Genomic DNA, 20,796 nt, shown 5'->3' on the forward strand with positions numbered 1-20,796 from the left:
CATTGCCACAGGGCTATTACTGCTTAAAGAAAAACGGGCAAACTCAGAACTGTGGATTATTTCAGCTTGACTTTATTGAACATCCTATACATGGAGAGGGGTATATGATGTTAAGTCGATGGGCAAAAGTAAATCAGACTCATATAAACTTAGAAAAAAAAAGATTCTCTGTACAAATCAGTCTAGACGACGATAAATTCAATTATTGAAGTAAGCCAGCCAGTTCAGCCTACTGAAAGTGGCCAGTTATGATGACTTTAACTAAGACTTTAAGAATATGTTACGAAATATGAAATATGATTTCATTCTGAACAGCATCTATAAATGGGAGTAAAAAGAGAGCATGATCATTTGTATCTGTTTTCTTTTGTCAGAATCCCCATTAGTTGAAATTACAGCAGCATAATAATATAATAATATTGAATGTGAAAATAAAGAGTCACATTGCCATAAGGACAGGATATGTCTAAGTCCCCATTTCTTGACAAAATACCTTATGGTATCCTGACTCCTAAAACAGCTACAACAGTCTTTAACAGCCTAGGTAGCAATTCTCTCTGTCATATTTTATGATGTTTGCACATTACTATTGGTGCACAGACATTTACAGAATTTACAGGAATTGTTCGTGTCATTTGGATTGTTTGTGTGACATGAAGCCTATGCCAAACACACACCTACTTTGGAAAAAAAAACACATAAAGAATTATAATCCAAATAAAGTGAACCATTTCCTTGCATTCACAAGACAAAATGTCTTTTGGCACTAGAGGGCTGGTTTACTCACCCACTGAATTTCTTCTGACAAGCCTGTTAGTGGTGACCTGCAGCTCACTTGTAGATCTAGAGTCTAATGATCCCCATTGCTACACCAACCTGTCCACACTGACACCTGGATATCTGAGGTTCTGATCACCTCGTGATCTACTGATCAACTCCTCCACTCCCCTTTTCGCACTGACACTTGGAGATCTACAGTCTACTGATCACCTCCTACACACTCCTGTTCACACTGACACCTGAAGATCTACAGTCTACTGATCACCTCCTCCACACTCCTGTTCACACTGACACCTGGAGATCTGAGGTTCTGAACACCTCCTGATCAACTGATCACCTGCTGATCAGCCTACTGATCTCCACTGTCTGAACTCCTCCTCTGCTCGCACTGACACCTGGAGATCTACAGTCTACTGATCACCTCCTCCACTCCCCTTTTCGCACTGACACCTGGAGATCTACAGTGTACTGATTACCTCCTACACACTCCTGTTCACACTGACACCTGGAGGTCTGAGGTTCTGATCACCTCCTGATCTACTGATTTCCTACTGATCTCCACTGCCTGAACTCCTCCTCTGTTCACACTGACACCTGGAGATCTGAGGTTCTGAACACCTATTGATCTACTGATCACCTACTGATCTCCACAGCCTGAACTCCTCCTCTGTTCACACTGACACCTGGAGATCTGAGGTTCTGATCACTTCGTGATTTACTGATCACTTACTCCGACCACTTCTGCTTTCATTGATTCAAAACAGATCTGCAGAGGGTGACTCGATCGAAGCTTTGATTGAATCCAGATTTTTGTTTCAACAAAGAAGCAAACAAAGAACAGAGAAACACAAATGCGAACCAGAAACTCTGCAAATAAAAGCGTGAACCACAACATGATGAAATGAAAATGGCACAAAGTTATATATATTTTAATTGTAGTGAAATAACATACAGAATTAGAATGGAGACACACGGAGTAGATCCAGAACATTCAACCTTTGACCCCTCCAATCTCATTCACTGCAGTGCTATAATGCTACCAGCTTTCCTGATGCTATAGTGATCCTGCTACTTAACAACTAATAACTTTGTATTGAAGTTGTTTGGGGGGATCTCAGTTTTGAGCATCTACGTGGTACTGCAGATGCTTCCAGCAGCTCACAAAGTCCAGATCCCTCCCCCGACATCCAGCAAGAGCATCTGTTTCGGAATAGCGGTCAGGGGGTTGGACGCAAGACGCGTTGGCTCATTCTGCTCGGCTGGGGGGTTCGACACCTGGGCTGAGGAGAGAGGAAGTCAGCAGGGCGGGGAGAAGACCGAGAGGCGGCTGCGCAGGTGGAGGCAGGAGGCAGATAGATGGGTGCTTAGTTGCTGTCATCCTCCCCAAACGTTCATCAAAAACCCTGTTTTAGCAGGATCGACACACTGTAGCTGCTGATGATCTAAGTCCTACAATGGAGTCAACTGGAGGGGCAGGGGTTGAGCAGCCCTGCTATAACTGTGTCTACAGACTTTTGTTTCTCTTCGTAAAGATAAATGGGTTTGATTCGGCCACAAGTGGGGCATCTTAATTTCCAATAAGCCTTTGCTTTTTTTTCCTCAATGAGCTGTCTTCTTCCTTGTCAAGATCTGGGTCTGTCCTCTGGAAATGGGAGCTGAGGATGTCTGCTTTTTTATTTGTCGGGATGCAGGGAGTCATAGTGCAGTCCGCAGAAGGTTGGAGATGAGTTTATTTGTGACCAAAAAAGAAGCTGTTTTTCAAGAACACTGGAAGCAAACACACACAAGGGGTATTTTGAGCTTCATATTGTAGCCGAGCGAGTTCGGGCACGGTGACGTCATCGCCTTCCCTCGCGCAGAGCAGGGACCTCAGCCGCCTGGGCTGTGGAGGTCTCCTTTAGCTCACGTGGCTGGTGCCCTGTTGCATTACGCCGGAGACCCAGGTTCGCACCCCAGGTGTGGTGGGACGAAACGGGTGGCGGAGGGCAGGAGCCCGCGCGGAACCGCGACGGTCACGATACGTAACCGTGAGATTGATCCACTTGCATAGTGTTCAATGTAAATGGTCACAGCACATATTGTTTCTTTTAACAAGGGATCTGCCAAAGTCAGGTTACCTATGGTACGTGAGCGATGTCACCTCATAACAGACTCACTGTAAAAACCGCAGAGAACAAAGTATAAAACACGTTGTTCCTCAGCTAGTAATTTTTCTCCTTGCTGTTCTGCTCTGGTCTTTAAGTCACTGAGTGCTGGAGGGGGAACTGATTTCCTCCACCGTGTCCTGAATTCCAGGAGTGATCCAGAGGGTTTAATAGTCCATGTAGAGGGGTTTATGAGTGACCATTCCTTTTATGGTCCAGTGTCTATTCCTGATAACATTATCCCGGCCTTTCAGTTACTCGTGAGGTCTCGTACTGTAACAAAAGCGTTCTTTCTGGACCCTATGCAGACGACACAATCCGGGGATGAGTGAGAAAAAACACAGGGGAAAAAAAGCATGCGGGAATCGGGAATGAAAACGGGGGGCGTTTCCATGGTGCGCTTGTGTTCGGGGGAGGTGTGGCCGAGGCAAACAATCCAGAGCTGAGTCCAAAAGGGGAATCCAAGTCAGGGCAAAAGTCCAAAGCCCGGCGATGCATCCAAGACAGACGAGATAAAACAAGAACCGGGTCAGGACCGGCATGGGAACGGGAACGGGAACAGGAACAGGAACTAAAACCTTAACGGGACCAGGCGCTTCCAGGTCCCGGACTCGCCTGGTACGGAACCCAATGCAGAGCCCGGAACAGAGTGAGCGCCTGGCTTTTAAAGGGGGCTGGAACAGGGAGCAGGTGCAGGAGATGAGTGGAAAACAAGGAAGGGCTGGAACGTCCTTAAGAGGAGGGGTTTACGATCGTGACATGTACACTGTACCACAGCAGGCGTCTGTCTAAAACGTGCTCAGGACAGGTCAGGAGTAACGACCCCAGGTGGGAGTCTGATTTCTACCAATTTGAATGGTGAAATGAGAGAAGGATAAGTGGAGCACTTCCACAGTCTCGGATGGAGGAGGGATTTGAATTTGGCAGGGACAAGCGTTCAAATCAATCGCGTGTTAAAGACAGAAGGAATATTGTCTGTAAATCAAACTGCAACAGGGAAGCCGGTCTTCCACTGCCCCATCCTGGTCTGGTCACTCCCCTTCCAGCTCTCCTTCTTCACCGGGACCCCGCCGGCCCTCTCCTCTTCCTCCTGCTCCATCCTGCTCCTGCTGGCTGGCCAGGGGATCGGCGCGCCCGGAAAGGGCGGGCAGAAGTGCAGGCTGGGGTTGAGGGGGGGCAGGTGGGGGACGTCTGATAGGTTCAGTCCCGGAGGGGGCGGGGCCGAGAGATAGGAGACACGCCCACCCGGGAGAGGGGAATGCGGGAAGGGGAGGGGCGTTGGGAGACAGCAGGGGTGCAGAAAAAACGGGTGGCGAGCCAAATGCAGAGCTGCAATTGAAGATGAATGGGATAATTCAGTATTTTATAGGTAGGATTAGACAGTTAGTATTGCAGATCTTTACCACTTAGTTACAACATACAGACACCCATTTATTTGTGCTTTTTATCGTTTTTATTTTGTTTTTTCCAGTAGTATTCAAGGTGCTCTCTAAAGTTCCATCCATCTTCCAACTTGGGCTCACAGGAGAGCCAGAGCCTTTCCTAGCCAGCAACAGGCGCAAGACAAGATCACAGGGCAGACATGCACACTCACACCAAGGCCAATTTTCCCAGAACCCAATTGGTTAATTGGGTTACACCAGCATATCTTTGGCCTGTGGGAGGATCCAAAGCATCCAGAGCAAAACCCACATGAACACGGAAAGCACAAACTCCACACAGACAGCACCCCGGGTCTGGAATTGAACCCAGGGCTCCAGCGCTACAAGACAATAACGCAAACCGCTGTGCTGCTGTGCCACGCTTGCTCTCTGATGTTCTCCTGGATAATTATTTGAAACACTTACTGACGCTTGTAACTAAAAACAACACAATGAAAAGCATGTAACATTTTGCAATGGTGGGGCAGCTGTCTTCCCTCAAGGGTGTTCATTTCTTATTGCACCTGTCGGGATCACCCGTGGTCTGGACCGATCATCTTTCCAGTCCACAGGTATGCAGCTGGACTCGAGCCAGGTGTGTAAGATACAGAGCCACAGTGAAAAGCAGATTTAAATTGATCGTAGCCGTCAGTGCCAAACCATTGATTGCTTTTAATCTTTGTACTGCAGATCGGTTCTCTAGACCCAAGCTAGTGACGTATCTTTATGAGGACTGGAAGTTTGGTCCAGTCCATGGCATGAGCTGTAATTTTGCAGGCTTCCCTGAGTTTGATAAATAAGGCTCTGATATCCCTCTTCACCCCTTCCCCCCACCAAACCCTGTAGGTGTCCTACCTCTGTCTAGCCCTGGCGTCTTTGATATCCCCTCCACTCCACAGGTGACGTCACCAGGACACCCTGCTCTCTGAGAGCTGATCTGGTTCACCAGGGCTCTCTGGGTGAACAGCAGGTTCTGCAGGAACTGACAGATTGACATGATGATGATGAGAATAAGGGCTGATGGTTTCTCAGAGTATGTTGGCCGGCAGCACCTCCCCCTGGCCGGAGGGTGAATTGCAGGGAGAAGGAGAGACATGAAAACTACAGCCCGAGTCGGAGACATCGGTGGTGACACCAGTTACCCTGAAACTCTCCTGCTCATAAAGGAGTACCCCCTGGGGACCGCAAAAGATGACATCAGGGCTGTGTTCTGACAACAGCTAGGGGCTGGAGGTACAGTCACAAAGGGTGGGTGTAGCGGTTCTGTAGGTGTTATGGATGTCGGGAAAGGGCATGCCGTGGAATGGCCAGGAGAGCAATAAAGACCCTATGATTAGCAGTAAAAAGGGGACAACACGGAGATTAGCCCAGGCTCAAGGGGGTCAGACAATGTCGGAATAGAAACCTATGCCCTCAGGCCACGTACAGGAGTGACCTGGTGCTAGGCAGGTCTCAGGACATCCGTACCCTCAATGCTGAGCCAGGAGCGGAGCAGACCCAGGAAGTAAATAGGCTACACAACAAGACACACCAGAAAGACATGAATAATCACAGGGAACTAGGAACAGGACAGAAGTAGAGCGCCCTCTAGGAGTACAGGGCGTGACAGGACGGGTCACAAGTAGGGCAGCTTTTCCAACCTAAGAGCTCCTGGCCTGAGCGTGCAACCACTGCATTCTTATGGTGTTTGTAGTGACTATGTGTCTATGGCTCTGTCATCAAGGAAGCATAACTGAACTGCTGGAGCTTTGTATGACTCCCTATATCAGAAGTCAGAGTGCACATTGGGCTTTCCTGTGTGTGTGAAGGACCAGGTGTTTGGCTGAGTCTACAGTGCTCCAATAAAGGATAGGACCATTGCTCATTCTTCACAAGGACTTTGACATATCTAAGCAGAGAATGCTCTCCATTACTGCAGTGCTCTAGGCCAGGGGTTCTCCATCAGGGATTTCTGAGATTGTGATGGAAACGTCAGTGTCAGGTTAAATAGTCCTATTAATAAATAACAATGTAATAATGAGAATAAGAAAACAACAGAAGTAATACAGTATTAATATTTTACAAAGTGAACAGAAGCATGTTAAGAGGGTTGCTGTAGCATTTATCTACATTTTTTGAAAAGTCTGATTTAGTTAAAATCCCAAGGGGGTACTCGAGGCAAATAATTTAGGTTGAAGGGGTTCGGCTGACACAAAGGTTTGGGAACCCCTGCTCTCGGCCAATGGTTCTCGATCTGGAGATCTGGGGGGACCCCCGGATGGATCCTTAGAAACCACCCAGGAGGTTCCCCAGTCAAAGCTGTTTTCTCTGTCGCCCCATGTGAAACGCAGAGTTAAATGTGCATCTATGCGTCAGTGGGAGTGCCTCAGGCAATATGTATGGTGGGCCTGCAGTTCTGGGGAGCTGGGGAGCCCCAGTTTCAGGCAGCGAGTGGACGCTGAGACATGAAAAACTCACTTGGTTTCGCAGGCTGGACTGAACCTGGTAGGCGCTGCTCCTACTCGAGCTTCTGGACAGAGCGTTGAGGTCCCAGCCCGGATAGTTGACCAGGATCAGCTTGGTGAAGTTGAACTTGTACGTGAAACGCTTGCCTTTGGTTTTGTGAAGGATGCGTTTGTTGTAATAGTACCTAGAAGAGAAAGAAGGAAATAAAACTCCTGTCCTTTGGCTTTGGACGAAGATCCAAGCTATTCTGCCCCTTTACAAACATTCGGGGCGTGTTCCCAAAGCATCAAAATAAAGGTCTAGCAACAGCACAACACAAAGTTGCAACAGTGAACAGAAATATTGTGGCAAGAATAGTTTGTAGACTGCTGGGAGTGCTCTCAAAACCTTCCCAGGATGGTTGGATTGGATGAATGGATGAATGGATGGGTGGATGGATGAATGAAAAGATAGAGGAATGGATGGATGGATGAATGTGTAAATGGTTGAATGGGTGGATGGAAGGATGGATGAATTGATGAATGGGTGGGTGAATGATGAATGAATAAATCAATGGATTGAATGAATAGATGGTTGAATGGATGAATGGATGGGTGGGTGGATGAATGGATGGGTGGGTGGGTGGATGGATGGATGGATGGATGGATGAATGAATAAATCGATGGATGGATGGATAAATGGATGGATGAATGGATGGGTGGATGGATGAATGAAAAGATAGAGGAATGGATGGATGGATGAATGTGTAAATGGTTGAATGGGTGGATGGATGGATGGATGAATGGATGGGTGGGTGGATGGATGGATGGATGAATGAATAAATCGATGGATGGATGGATGAATGGATGGTAAATGGATGGATGAATGGATGGGTGGATGGATGGATGAATGAATAAATCGATGGATGGATGGATGGATGAATGGATGGGTGGGTGGATGAATGGATGGATGAATGTGTAAATGGTTGAATGGGTGGATGGAAGGATGGATGAATTGATGAATGGGTGGGTGAATGATGAATGAATAAATCAATGGATTGAATGAATAGATGGTTGAATGGATGAATGGATGGGTGGGTGGATGAATGGATGGATGAATGGATGGGTGGATGGATGAATGAAAAGATAGAGGAATGGATGGATGGATGAATGTGTAAATGGTTGAATGGGTGGATGGATGGATGGATGAATGGATGGGTGGGTGGATGGATGGATGGATGAATGAATAAATCGATGGATGGATGGATGAATGGATGGTAAATGGATGGATGAATGGATGGGTGGATGGATGGATGGATGGATGAATGGATGAATGAATAAATCGATGGATGGATGGATGAATGGATGGGTGGGTGGATGAATGGATGGGTGGGTGGATGGATGGATGAATGAATAAATCGATGGATGGATGGATAAATGGATGGATGAATGGATGGGTGGATGGATGAATGAAAAGATAGAGGAATGGATGGATGGATGAATGTGTAAATGGTTGAATGGGTGGATGGATGGATGAATGGATGAATTGATGAATGGGTGGGAGAATGATGAATGAATAAATCAATGGATTGAATTAATAGATGGCTGAATGGATGAATGGATGGGTGGGTGGATGGATGGATGAATGAATAAATCGATGGATGGATGGATGGATGGATGGATGGATGAATGAATGAATTGATGGATGGATGGATGAATGGATGGGTGGGTGGATTTGTGAAAACAGTCACAGTGAATCATGCAACCCTGTACTGGATAAACAAGTTAGTGGCTGGGAGGACGGGAGCGCCCCCCAGTGGGCAGCCGCCTCACCGCAGCGCCCGGCTCAGCTTGTCGTAGTTCATGTGCGGCTTGCCCTTCCGCGCGCCCCACAGCCGCGCCACCTCCTCGGGGTCCCGGATGACGAACTCCCCCCACTCGCCCTGCCAGCCGATCACGGCGCCCAGGTCGTCGCGGGCCAGCAGCTCCAGGATGAAGTGCCACAGCTGGATCTGCCGGGAGCCGGGGGTCCAGTCGGGCTTGTAGGCCCACTCCGGGTACACCAGCCCTGCGGAGAGGAGGAGTGGCCGGGGTCTCAGCTCCTCCCACGGTCCCGGCCGCGTCCGTCTCCTACTGGTTCGCGCTTCCCGACCGGCTCCCAGGCCAGCTATACAGTCGCTCATCGCCACTCACGGGTAACTGTCCTCGGCTGTAGGAGACGGGAAGTTCACCCGTGCCTCTTTTCACCAATGGGATCGTGCGGAAACGTGCCACAACGCAGCCCGGGAATCGTCACCCACGTCTCGGGTAAGGAAAGCCAACTTCGAGACTACGAAGGAGCGACGCGGGGAGGAATGGCGAGACCTCCGACGAAATTAAAGGGGGGGAGAGGAAGAGGAAGGCCCTGATACGACTCGCGTCAAATTCAACTGGTCGGGGTGAGTACTGTAGCGCGGAGCCCACGGAGAGACACCAGAGCCGAGTGCGTGACTCGCTCTCCTGTGTGCGCTAACAGCTTTTTAAGAAGATTGGTGGTTTCATCTTTATCGTGGTATTAAAGGTATTAAAAAAATGAAAATTGTGAGTGTGAAATGAAGTGCTCACTGTACAATACTGTACTTGAGTGTCTAGCTAGGTAAGCAGTGTTTCTTATTGCTAAAAACGCAAACCACAGCATGGATGTTAGTTATTGTTGTTGTTTTTTGTTTTCATGTTTTGGTGGAAAACGTACGTAAAAGTAGGGGTGATATTTTTGGGGTCCGGGGCGGATCGTAGTTGTTTTCTGTACGGGAGTATAAACGATCTAATTTAGAACATAATTAGGTTAATCGTGTAATTGAGTTCTCAGTTATGGTTTCCAATTCTCTCAAGAGAAAGTCTCCACAAAACTCAATCATTTTTTTAATTAATAGAAAACATGGAGCTAGCTCTCGATTTACACCTCGGATCTTATCTTATCTAAACCAGGGGTCTCATTTGCTGGAGGACCTAGAGTCTTCAGAGATTTTTTTTCCTCCCATTTACTACAGTACGTTATGGAGTTGTTCTATTTATTTGTTTTCTCCGTGATGGAGTTGTTCTATTTAATTATTTTCTCAGTTATGGAGTTGTTCTATTTATTTGTTTTCTCCGTGATGGAGTTGTTCTATTTAATTATTTTCTCCGTTATGGAGTTGTTCTATTTATTTGTTTTCTCTGTTATGGAGTTGTTCTATTTAATTATTTTCTCCGTTATGGAGTTGTTCTATTTATTTGTTTTCTCTGTTATGGAGTTGTTCTATTTAATTATTTTCTCCGTTATGGAGTTGTTCTAACTAAGCTTCGCGATTGTAACACTTTTAAACAGACTCCGAGGTGATTTTCTAATGAATTCACAGTCCTGTGGAAGTAGTTGGAAAAGACCTTCCAGGAACCCCGTATTCGGGCAGTTCTCGATTTGCACGGCGGGCGTGGGGCTGAAAAACGCCTCTGAAATAAATAAAATAAATAAAACCGCGTGGATTAAAAACGAATGTCCAATAAACGGTGAATGGGAGAGGAGATGCGCTCTGGGTCTGCTCTCCACCCGGGGATGGAACTAAACAATAACATAAAAACAATTACGCACATGAATTAATGTGCAGTGTTTATACTTTGTACATTCACCTTTGTACGTTGTGCAAATTACGGATAGTAATTAAATGTTCATCGGTTTTAACACGAATCTGCGGATAAAGTGCTTAGCGTTAGGTGTGGAGAATATAGAAACCTATATTCGATAGATTCATTCTAACTACAGAGCTATTTTCTGGACTGACACTCACATTGAGCCTTTTAAATACCGTTTATTTTTAAGTCTCGTACTATTTTCTTAAACCGTTTTATTTATTGGATGATAAGCATGACACTTTGAAGGTGTATTTAAAGGACTTTAACTTTTTTATTTTACATATACAGTGGTTTGCATTGCAGTCCACTTACAGGTGACTACTCAGGTAACCGCATCTTGATTGACGTGCATGAGTTGTGTAATCTATATAAAAAGCGTTAAAAACGTATTATACGTGACTGATTAAGAAAATGATTGAGACGTTTTTATAATTGACGTCCCCGTCAATTAATTAAAAAAAATCTCCGCCTACCAGAAGACAACAGGCCCTCAAAAAGCTGTGTTGGAGTCATCGGGGGTACAGAGAATGACAACCCCGAGCGTTTACTAACGATGCTGGAGTATCAACAGTCCAAGTGACACCACAATCCTTTACAATTACAGAGCAAAACGAAATCTGTTGCTAATTCCAGAGACGTAAGTTTTAAACCCGTGTAAATAGTTACTGACACATCGCCCGCAAAAATGTACAGTTTAACATAACATCAATTTATTAGCCCTATGCACTTTCTTGTATTAGGAATTTGTCTTTTCGCATTCCCCAGCTTGCTCTCCATGAGACACACAGACAGGGAGAGAAGCTGGGGATCAGAGCGCAGGGTCAGCCATTTATACGGCGCCCCTGGAGCAGTTGGGGTGAAGGGCCTTGTTCAGGGGCCCAATGGAGTAGGACTCCTCTGTCGGCCGCGGGATTTGAACCGCCAACCTTCCAGCCAGAGGCGCAGATCCTGAGCCACAGAGCCACCGCCCCGCCCTGCCCCTTCAGTTATTTTTTTTCTAAAAAAGGTAAGATGGAACCTGTCTATTATATAAATAAAATTATTTATGATAAATATATTTTTAAAGACGACACGTCAATTCTGAGAGAGCTGCAGTATTTAATGTGAATGAAATCTGTCTCTCGAAGCCGCCTAGGAATTTTTGCGCAGTAAAATTCACCCTGTGTATCAACCCGGCGGCTCTCCTTTGACAGGGTGAAAGAAAAGTACGGAACTAACGCGACACCGCCGAGCTGCTGCAAGCGGCGTGGCGAGTCGAGAATTAATGAGCGACAGGCGCCGGTGAAGCTCAGTCGGTCGGCCGCTGTACCTCTCATCCAGTACGGGCTGGCGACGGGCCCGGACTCGCCCGCGCAGCCGCAGTGCATCTCCGGCTGGACGGGCTGGACTCCCGACCTCCCGGGCACGGTTTCGTTTCGTTGTTTTTTTGCGATGCCGCTGATTAGGACGTCAGTGGGGGGGAGGATGGACTTCGTTAGGTGATTGACAGAGGATAAACAAAAATGAAATGTGATGTTTCTAGGGCAAGATAAAAAAAAACAATCCCGGCAACATAGCTAAATGTCCTGCGGAAATGTTAAAACATTCCTTCAAACACTTTGCACAGGAGTACTTCTACGATTACTACTAATAGCAATAAGTAGTAAATAAATGTAAGTCTGAAGACACCATTAGTAATATTATTAATAATAAAATTGGTTAATTGTTTTGAAATCAATCACATTATTATTATTATTATTATTATTATTATTATTATTATTATTATTATTATTATTATTATTAAATTCATAAATTCACATGCCTTTCATTATATTTTACGTTTTTTTTAAAAAAAGCTGTTACCAATCAATTGTTTACCATTTTCTTCAAATGTTATACAGTATATAAAAATGTATACAGGTGTAAAAATGATACATATATAAATTAAATATGTATAAGTTCGTTAATTACTTATTATTCCAAAGTATCTTCCATCTCAAGATCGTGAATCTCGACACTTGGGGCGAGAAACGAGAAGCGCTGTTCAAAAAAGAAATATCGTTGAACTTGTGAACGGGGCGTTACAGTGAGATTTCGTTTCAAAAGGAATCCTCATGTTTCTTTGTGGTTTTAAAAAAACATTTTCAAATGGTTTAAAAAACATTTAACATTTTAAAACCACCTTATTCTAAAAAACAAAACAAAACAAAACAAAACAAAACAGGTCGTCTTCCACGATCATTTCATTTTTGTTTTCCTGTGCGTGATTGTTACAAATACATGTCTTTTATGTACAGGAAAGGAGAAAATACTGGACTGCGTGCGACAGACCTATTCCGTTGGAACAAAACATGAATTTGCACTTTTCCTACAAACTACTAGGGTCCTCCACCTTGTTTTTCGTGCAGTTTTCACAGAGCATACGTGGTCCTTTGAAGAGCGACTCTTTATACTGTACAGTAAAGAATTTAGCAGTCGTACTGCAGAACGTGCAGAGTCAGCGCGTCGCTGCACAGAAGCAGCGAAGAGAGTCACGCTTGTGTTTCGAGGGATCAAGATTTCAGGCCTCAATGTTTTTCTGCAAACCGTAAAACCACCCAGTATTTTATGGAGAAACAATAATGACGATGCTTCAAGGCAGGACCGCCGTATTCACTAGGCGCTGTCCGTTCAGCACCAGAAACTCAGTAGCTTGTGATGTCTGCTACTGGGACAAGACGACTTTTCCTGTTCAGAAGGACCTGGAGAGTCAGAGAGACTGTAAAACCCTGGTTTCCTTGATCGAAGAAGTTAAATTCTCAGAATTTAAATTTAAGCTGAAAAAAAAAACACAAATAAAAAAAACACCAAGGTTTCTTCTGTCGAGCCGGAGGAGCTGTGGCGGTTTAGACAGACTGTAAAACCCGGGTTCCTCTGATCTAAGGTACTTCGCAGAACATTAACTTAAGTTGAAAAAAATAACAAGATCGAAGAAAAAAACAAGGTTTCGGCATGTGGGTGCGGTGACATAGCGGCATTTTCTTACTTCTTCGTGCTTTTAAGTGTCGAATTAATCTCTGCTTCTTCCATTCCAGCTCCAACTCCAACTTCATTAGGCTACGCGCTAACAAACCCTAAATTAATAATAATAATAATAATAATAATAATAATAATAATAATAGACACTATTGATCGTCAATGTTCAGTAATAATGTAAACTCATAATTTCTCGGACGGACCAACGTGTGTTCCCTTGAACCTGCACACGGTAAAACCGAAGTCTGCTGCTGCCGAGGTCTGCATTCCGGTAATTAACGCGCGAAAACTCTGGGTCTTGAGCAGTTTGTTTTTAAACCTGTGATACCGACACACACACAAAAAAAAACGGGGTTCGACTGTAGAACCCGAGTTGTAGGGCAGTTGGCCTGCGCGCCTCATAAGAAAACGTCACACTTCCTGGTGTCCTTGAAAATGCCCATTTTGGGATCATTTTCTTTTGCCTTTGTGAGACGCGTTGTGTTGTTTTTTGTTTTGTTTTGTTTCGTCCTGTTTGCTGGAAGGGCGGCCGTTCACTCGGGTTGTTGGAAGACCGTGAGGCTTTTAATCGTGAAACCCCTCCACCGCGCCTAACCCAGCAAACGCACAGTACAAGCGCCGCAGCCGGACCTGTTCAAGGCTTAAAATCTGATGGCGTAAAAAGACACATTTCGATGTACTGTAGAACTGTAGAACATCAATAATAATAAGTACACCGTCTACACTTTTTTAAAATTATATTTTAAATCTATAAGTTTTAAAACCATTGTTATGGGTCTTTGCTGTTTCCAGTTAATTATCGTTTTCTTGCACACTCTTGTTAAGAGTGTGTGCTTTTTGTTTTTGTTGCGTGAAGTGTCTTCCGTCTCATAATATCGTATAATAATAATAATAATAATAATAATAATAATAATAATAATAATAATAATAATAATGTTACTGCTATTAATACTGGAAATGACTATTAATGATGCTATTACTAACAACAACTTTTCTACCTACTGTAGTTTAACGATAACATTATCACAGAGATGGCACAACTGCTAAGACAGATGTAGAAGCTCACTCACTCCTTCTGCCGAGGGGCCGGCTCGCCTGTTCTCTCCCAGCGCGGAGACTGACTGACGATGACTGCGGGCTTGATTCCAGCCCCAGAACCGCGAAGACTCCGGTTTCGCGTGTGACCGTGGGCGCGGAGAAAACACGCACGCCCACGCGCGGAATGTCTTTCGGAAGTGTTGGACATTTCCCATCCCGGGGCCTTATATGCCTCAACTCTAAACCCCTCGCACCCCCCCCCCCCCCACCCTCCTCAAACCCCCACCTCGTCCCAAATCTCTTTAAAAGGATTGCTGATACGCTGCTTTTTTTTTATCAGCCTCTGGCTGGATAGAGAGACGAGGACGCGGGTCTCCCCCCGTCTTAAGACACAGTTAAGACGTGCGGGAATAAGTTTGTCTTAAGATCCGAGGGGATTTTGGCGCGGTGTAATCACTTTACTCGGTGGACACGCCAAACCAGGGGGGGAAGAGTGACACGTTCGTGTTTGGTTTATGCTTTCCTGTCCTCGCGAAAGAGCCCCGGCTTGTTGCTCTTTGCGAGCGATCGCTTTGATAACGTTTTTGACTTCCACTCCACTTCTTGATTTGAGATCACCTGCAGGCGAAACCGCGGTTCGGGGCCCAGTCGGCCTTACAGAGACTGCGCCTCAGCGATACTTAAAGCGACTCCGGCACTTTGTACTCAGCTCATAACAGGGGTGCTCCAGTGACTCTCGTTGACACTCCTTCACAGCTGGGGCAGTTTCTGGCGCTGGGAGACGCCATTTTACACAGCTGGTGAACTGCGACACTACCTTTCACTGCTTTTAAATAAACGTCTGAGAGAAGCTTCACCCGGGTGGAGCAGGCGCTCGGTCTCGGTCATCTCGGTCTTCCTAGATGAAGTAAGGCACGCCTGGGAGGGTCTGTCACTGGTCAAGCAGAAATATAGATTGAAATTGGCCGTGTTCGCCTACTGCCACCTGCCATGAATCAGCCATGATCCAGAAGAGGGCGGCAGCAAGCACTTCTTTACACAAAGAGTTGTGGGAGTCTGGAACAAGCTCTCCAGACTTTCCAGACTTACTGTAACATGCCCTTTGTCGGGATAACGGGAGGCAGGGAAGGGGTTAATTTTCATCCTGGCGTACTTGAGTTGGGAATGTCAGTAATTGATACAGGAGGCTTTTAATTCAACTATAAACACACATAAAAGTCTCAGACACCTTCCTTAATAATTGATGCCCCCTGTGGGAGCTGGCTAATTGAAAACCATTCAATTCCCAGCCTTTTAACGGCGAGGGGGTGGGGGGAGGTGACTTGTTAGTGTTCCTGCGGTCTGATGCATCACAGCTGGAGTCTTGACTTTCAGCCCGGCTGCAGACAGTGACCAGAGTGGCCCAGTGGACCCTGGCCCAGGCAGAGGACACGAGGAGATGGTACCAGTAATAAAGATTGTTCCAGACTCTCCAAACCACAGAGTCTCCAGCCTCGGTCCTGGTGAGCCCCAGTCTAGATCGTCTCACAGGTCACCCCAAATCAGTGGTCTCCAGCCCTGGTCCTGGGGAGCCCCAGTCCAGTTAGTCTCACAGGTCACCCCAAATCAGGGAGTCTCCAGCCCTGGTCCTGGGGAGCCCCAGTCCAGTTAGTTTCACAGGTCACCCCAAATCAGAGGTCTCCAGCCCTGGTCCTGGGGAGCCCCAGTCCAGTTAGTCTTATAGTTCACCCCAAATCAGGGAGTCTCCAGCCCTGGTCCTGGGGAGCCCCAGACCAGTTAGTCTCACAGGTCACCCCAAATCAGGGGTCTCCAGCCCTGGTCCTGGGGAGCCCCAGTCCAGTTAGTCTCACAGGTCACCCCAAATCAGGGGTCTCCAGCCCTGGTCCTGGGGAGCCCCAGACCAGGTCGTCTTATAGGTCACCCCAGATCTCCAGTCCTGGTCCTGGAGCTGTAAGAATGAGATTGACTGACGGACTGAAGAGCAACAGGAAGAAAGTGCGGCCTCACCTTGGGGAACTGAGGGGCAGGCGAGGTCTGTAGAGCTTCCAGGTCATAGGTCAAAGGTTCCCGGCACACTGGGCACACCACCGTCAGCTCCTGTGTGAGCGAGGGAGAGATCCGAAGATTGCGTTTCCAGTATCTAAAAGAGAGAGTCCCAGTTCAGTTAGTCTCACAGGTCACCCCAAATCAGAGAGTCTCCAGCCCTGGTCCTGGGGACCCCCAGTCCAGTTAGTCTAATAGGTCATCACAAATCACCTGTTTTTTTTTAATTAGAACTTGAAAGTTATTGTTCAATTAGGCAAGTCATTTGTTCAGTTCGGGGAACACATTTGAGAAACAAAAACACTTAATTACTTTAAAAATATCAGCCTTTTAAATGATGACAGTTAAGGGGTGCCAGGTCTTTAGAAAATTCTTCAGAATATTCAATCTGTGAGATTCCTGTGGGCTGCTCAGTGACAGGGGTTTCGCCTCCTCACCGATTTAAAGTTTCTGACATGAAAGCTCAAACACTCAGAAGAGGATTAGTTATTGGTGGGCAAAACGAAAAGCGAGATTTTTAAAAGGAGAGAATGAGATTTAGCTGGTATATTTCAGAGCTTTATTCTGGGGGGACTGAATTCATATTTATAATAGTAGTTAACAATTCCTTACACTTACATAGCGCTCTTCTGGACTCTCTACTTAGGGCTCTTTACAGGTCATGGGGATCCCCTCCACCCCCACCAGTGTGTCCCCCCATCTGGATGAAGCTCCAGTCTGCTCACACACAGCAGCTCTCAGTGGGGAGGAGAGCAGAGTGGTGAAGCCAGTTCAGAGAGGGGGGTTATTAGGAGGCCATGATGGGTAAAGACCAGGGGGAAATTTGGCCAGGACACCCCTACTGTTTATGAGGAATGCCCTGGGAGTCAGGTCCAATAAGTCCAGTTCTGAACTGATATAGGATGCTTATAGCTGAATTGCTATCCAAATGTGTCAACATGCTGTCCTTCAAGGATTAGAATTGGGGATCCTGTTCCAGACTGTTGGTATCAGAGTGTAGATTTCTGACGAGGGGAAGCCACCATCACACTGCTTGGCATTGCTGGGGCCCTGGGTTCAATTCCTGGGGTGCTATCTGTGTGGAGTTTGCATGTTTTCCCCCAGGTTCGTGTGGGTTTCCTCCAGGTGCTCTGGTTTCCTCCTAGTGTCCAAAGGCAGGCTGGTAGGTTAACTGGCTTCTGGGAAACTTGGCCCAGCTGTGCGAGTGTGTCTGTGCCTTTTGATAGACTGACGGCCCATCCAGGGTGTTTCTCGCCTTGTACACTCAACTTTCCGAAAAAAAAAAACGATCAGTGTATTTACAGATCGAGTGGCCATTCTAACAGTACTATTCAGTTCTCTTAGCCAGTTCACAGTGACAGTTACAGGAGGAACGTTTTTAAAAGAAACTTTATCGATGTTATCTGAAGTCTCAGTCAAAAATAGCAGAAGTAACAGAAGCTAAATTAGCTACAAAAGCTAAATTCTTTTGTTTGGTAATATTTTCACTGCTCTTGCTGAAAAGAAAAAAAATATATAGAAGAGTCGCAGCCTCTCAGTTGGAATTGTCTCCAGTAACATGGTACTAACCCAGTGGGCATTGATTCGTCGAATATACGTATATTTACGGCGAAATTACGTCTATACGTATACAGTATATACGTCGCCTAGACGTATAATCAACGTCGAATTGCAACCGTAAAATCGACGACATGAATAAACGCATATATAACGTCGAAAACACATCTAACACAGTGCCTGAGGCTTTTTATTGTAAATTACGAAGTAAATTATTTTGGCAGTAATTAATTTACACGTGTATAATACATATAGTAAATATAATAAATTAATTACTGCCAAAATAATTTACTTCATGCACTGTGCAGAGTGCCGTATACTCCTAGTTGCGGCACACACGATACATACAGTAAAAAGCCTCAGGCACTGTGTTAGATGTGTTTTCGACGTTATATATGCGTTTATTCATGTCGTCGATTTTACGGTTGCAATTCGACGTTGATTATACGTCGAGGCGATGTATATATACGTATAGACGTAATTTCGCCGTAAATATACGTATATTCGACGAATCAATGCCCACAGCTTGGCATACAAGGGTTTTGCTGAGGGGGTCTTGCCACCTGCCTGAAAAAAAAACAGTAAAATGTTTGAGTGCCTATAGAGTTTCTATTTTTATTTTCTTGACAAAAGTTGATACCATTTCCTGGACACCCCGTCCCCTATCAGTGCGCGGTGCCCGGGGAAAAATCTGTAGGGGGCGTCTGAAATTCTGAGGGGGGAGTGATATTTCGGTTGAAACGGAGCTGTACGGTGCAGCTACCCAAATGAAATCTCGCAGCTATGCCATTGATTAGTGCTTCATGATAGAAGATAACGACTAGCAATCTGGTATTTGCGATGAAGTTCAGTTTCACATTTTTCGTCACTCTCACGGTTTGTATTGCCTGGAGCGAAAAGTACCATAAGCGTTCATTTTTGCAGCTACATGGACGTTCTGAATCGTTAATAAAAAAATGTTGTAAAACCAACAGAAAGCACAGACTGCTATAACTAGTCCTAGTTATATAACGATTTTAAGTATAATGATAAGCTACTGCAAGGAATCGGTCTACCTGAGCAAACAGGATCGTAATGTTGACACTCAATAACGACACTGATATGTGCAGTTCCTGGACGGATAGCCCTCCTACCCATCAAACAGACTGAATAACTGTTCGTGTCATTTAGTGTTGTCTGACCATTGACAAAGTACAACTATTTTTTTAGGGCGCAAATTAAGTTAGGTAAATCTTTTTGCCCAAAACTGAAGGGGCGACATTCCCCCCTCCCCCCGTGATGCCAGGCCTGTCCCCATCCTATCCCATAATGTCATTATATATAATACCATACAACAGTGACCGATCCTTACTAACTGCATGCGTTAAAATTGCACATCAGCTCATAGCAGGGGGCACATAGCCGCGATGTATTATCAATGTTAAATTTCAACCATAATATCGACAACATTAATAAACGCATACGTTGAGAAAATATCGAACCCAGCATATTTTCCGGTTATATACCACAATGCATTGCTAGTATTCGTTGGTCACCATTTTGGACACGTTTTTCAAATGTAGAAGTATATCTGCAAATATCTCAGCAATCCTCTTTTGACGAGTAAGTATGAACAATAATAATACTATCTGAATACATACAGATCTTTCTTAATATTATTTTGATTAAAATAGTACGTGAATAAGCAAAAAAATGGCACATAAAATAGTGTGAATGGGGAAGATGACACAAAATCGTTTTGCCGTTTCTCTTATTCTTATTCTATGTTGTACTTTCAAACTTTGGGTACTCTTTAATTAGGACAGACTTTATTGCTCAACTGCTATGATGCAAGCCAAATTTTATACATTTATTTCAGCTTTGAGCTTAGTAAACCGTTCATTTTTTAGATTATACTAAAGAAGATATTAATCATCATTTATTTGGGAAGTAATATTATATAATTTTCTCCTAGCTGCGGTGCTGAAGTCCCACCCTACATCAACAGAAAAAGAAATAAAGGAGCACGCAATGTGTTACTTGAAGAATGCATATGCAAGGCAGGGGGCCAGGAGATCTGGACTCTGAAAATAATAGGTTTTTGGTTCTAACTGTTAGGACAATTAGACAGGGTTTGCAAATAGTGGACAAAAATCGTCTTAACTTCCATTGTAATATTTTTTTTCTTGGAAATATAGAAGTTGTACATTTTAAAATGTATATTTGAATCAAAATGTGGTTTTGAGTTAGTGTGTTAATGTAATTAGTTTGTGTTTGTCATTACTATACTGTATATTGCCATGTTACCAGAATTTGTAGCTGAAGTTTAAGACTAGTTGTGTTTTTTATGATTATTGCCCATATGTTGATTGTTGATTGATTGTATACAATGTATAATTTGAAATACGTATGTTTCAGGTGTGAATGTGTATTTTCAGAATAAATTTCTAAACCTAATCATTGGCTTGGTTTACTTGTTTCTACACCTATAAAATCTATCTTTGATGTATAATAGACCTCTAATGTTATCCGTATAATAGACCTCTAACCATATACGTATAATAGACGTCTAAAGTTATACGTATAATAGACCTCTAACCATATACGTATAATAGACCTCTAACCATATACGTATAATAGACGTCTAAAGTTATCCGTATAATAGACCTCTAAAGTTATCCGGAACTCCAACCATATATGTATAATAGTCCTCTAAATTTATCCGTATAATAGAACTCCAACCATTTATGTATAATGAACGTCTAAACA

At 44.8% G+C, this 20,796-nt stretch overlaps 1 protein-coding gene and 1 pseudogene across 2 annotated transcripts; both read right to left on the reverse strand.

Moving 5' to 3' along the window:
- Positions 1–1,693: 1,693 nt before the first annotated feature.
- LOC148659761 (ETS translocation variant 3-like protein) lies at positions 1,694–11,898 on the reverse strand. 2 transcript variants are annotated; one of them, XM_088633918.1, is made up of 5 exons: positions 11,726–11,898; positions 8,602–8,836; positions 6,803–6,974; positions 5,201–5,327; positions 1,694–4,253 (listed from the first exon to the last, which is right to left on the reverse strand). In XM_088633918.1, the coding sequence occupies exons 1-5, from the start codon at positions 11,781–11,783 to the stop codon at positions 3,907–3,909; spliced, it is 939 nt and encodes a 312-aa protein (XP_088490044.1). In that variant the 5' UTR covers positions 11,784–11,898; the 3' UTR covers positions 1,694–3,906. The 2 variants fall into 2 exon arrangements, with proteins under 2 accessions (XP_088490044.1, XP_088490043.1); XM_088633917.1 differs by lacking the exon at positions 11,726–11,898 and having other exon boundaries at positions 8,602–9,051.
- On the reverse strand, positions 7,340–8,529 carry LOC148659762 (uncharacterized; annotated as a pseudogene).
- Positions 11,899–20,796: the final 8,898 nt, after the last annotated feature.

Source organism: Lepisosteus platostomus, chromosome 6 (assembly GCF_059453375.1).
Source record: "Lepisosteus platostomus isolate fLepPlt1 chromosome 6, fLepPlt1.hap1, whole genome shotgun sequence".
Taxonomy (NCBI): domain Eukaryota; kingdom Metazoa; phylum Chordata; class Actinopteri; order Semionotiformes; family Lepisosteidae; genus Lepisosteus; species Lepisosteus platostomus.

Excerpts from the sequence above, each read along its gene's own strand:
- LOC148659761 (XM_088633917.1), bottom strand. The coding sequence starts at position 8,951 with ATGAGCGACTGTATAGCTGGCCTGGGAGCCGGTCGGGAAGCGCGAACC. Across the intron at positions 6,975-8,601 it reads AAGCTGAGCCGGGCGCTGCG|GTACTATTACAACAAACGCA; the intron begins GTGAGGCGGCTG and ends TTTCTCTTCTAG. Across the intron at positions 5,328-6,802 it reads AGTCCAGCCTGCGAAACCAA|TTCCTGCAGAACCTGCTGTT; the intron begins GTGAGTTTTTCA and ends TCAATCTGTCAG.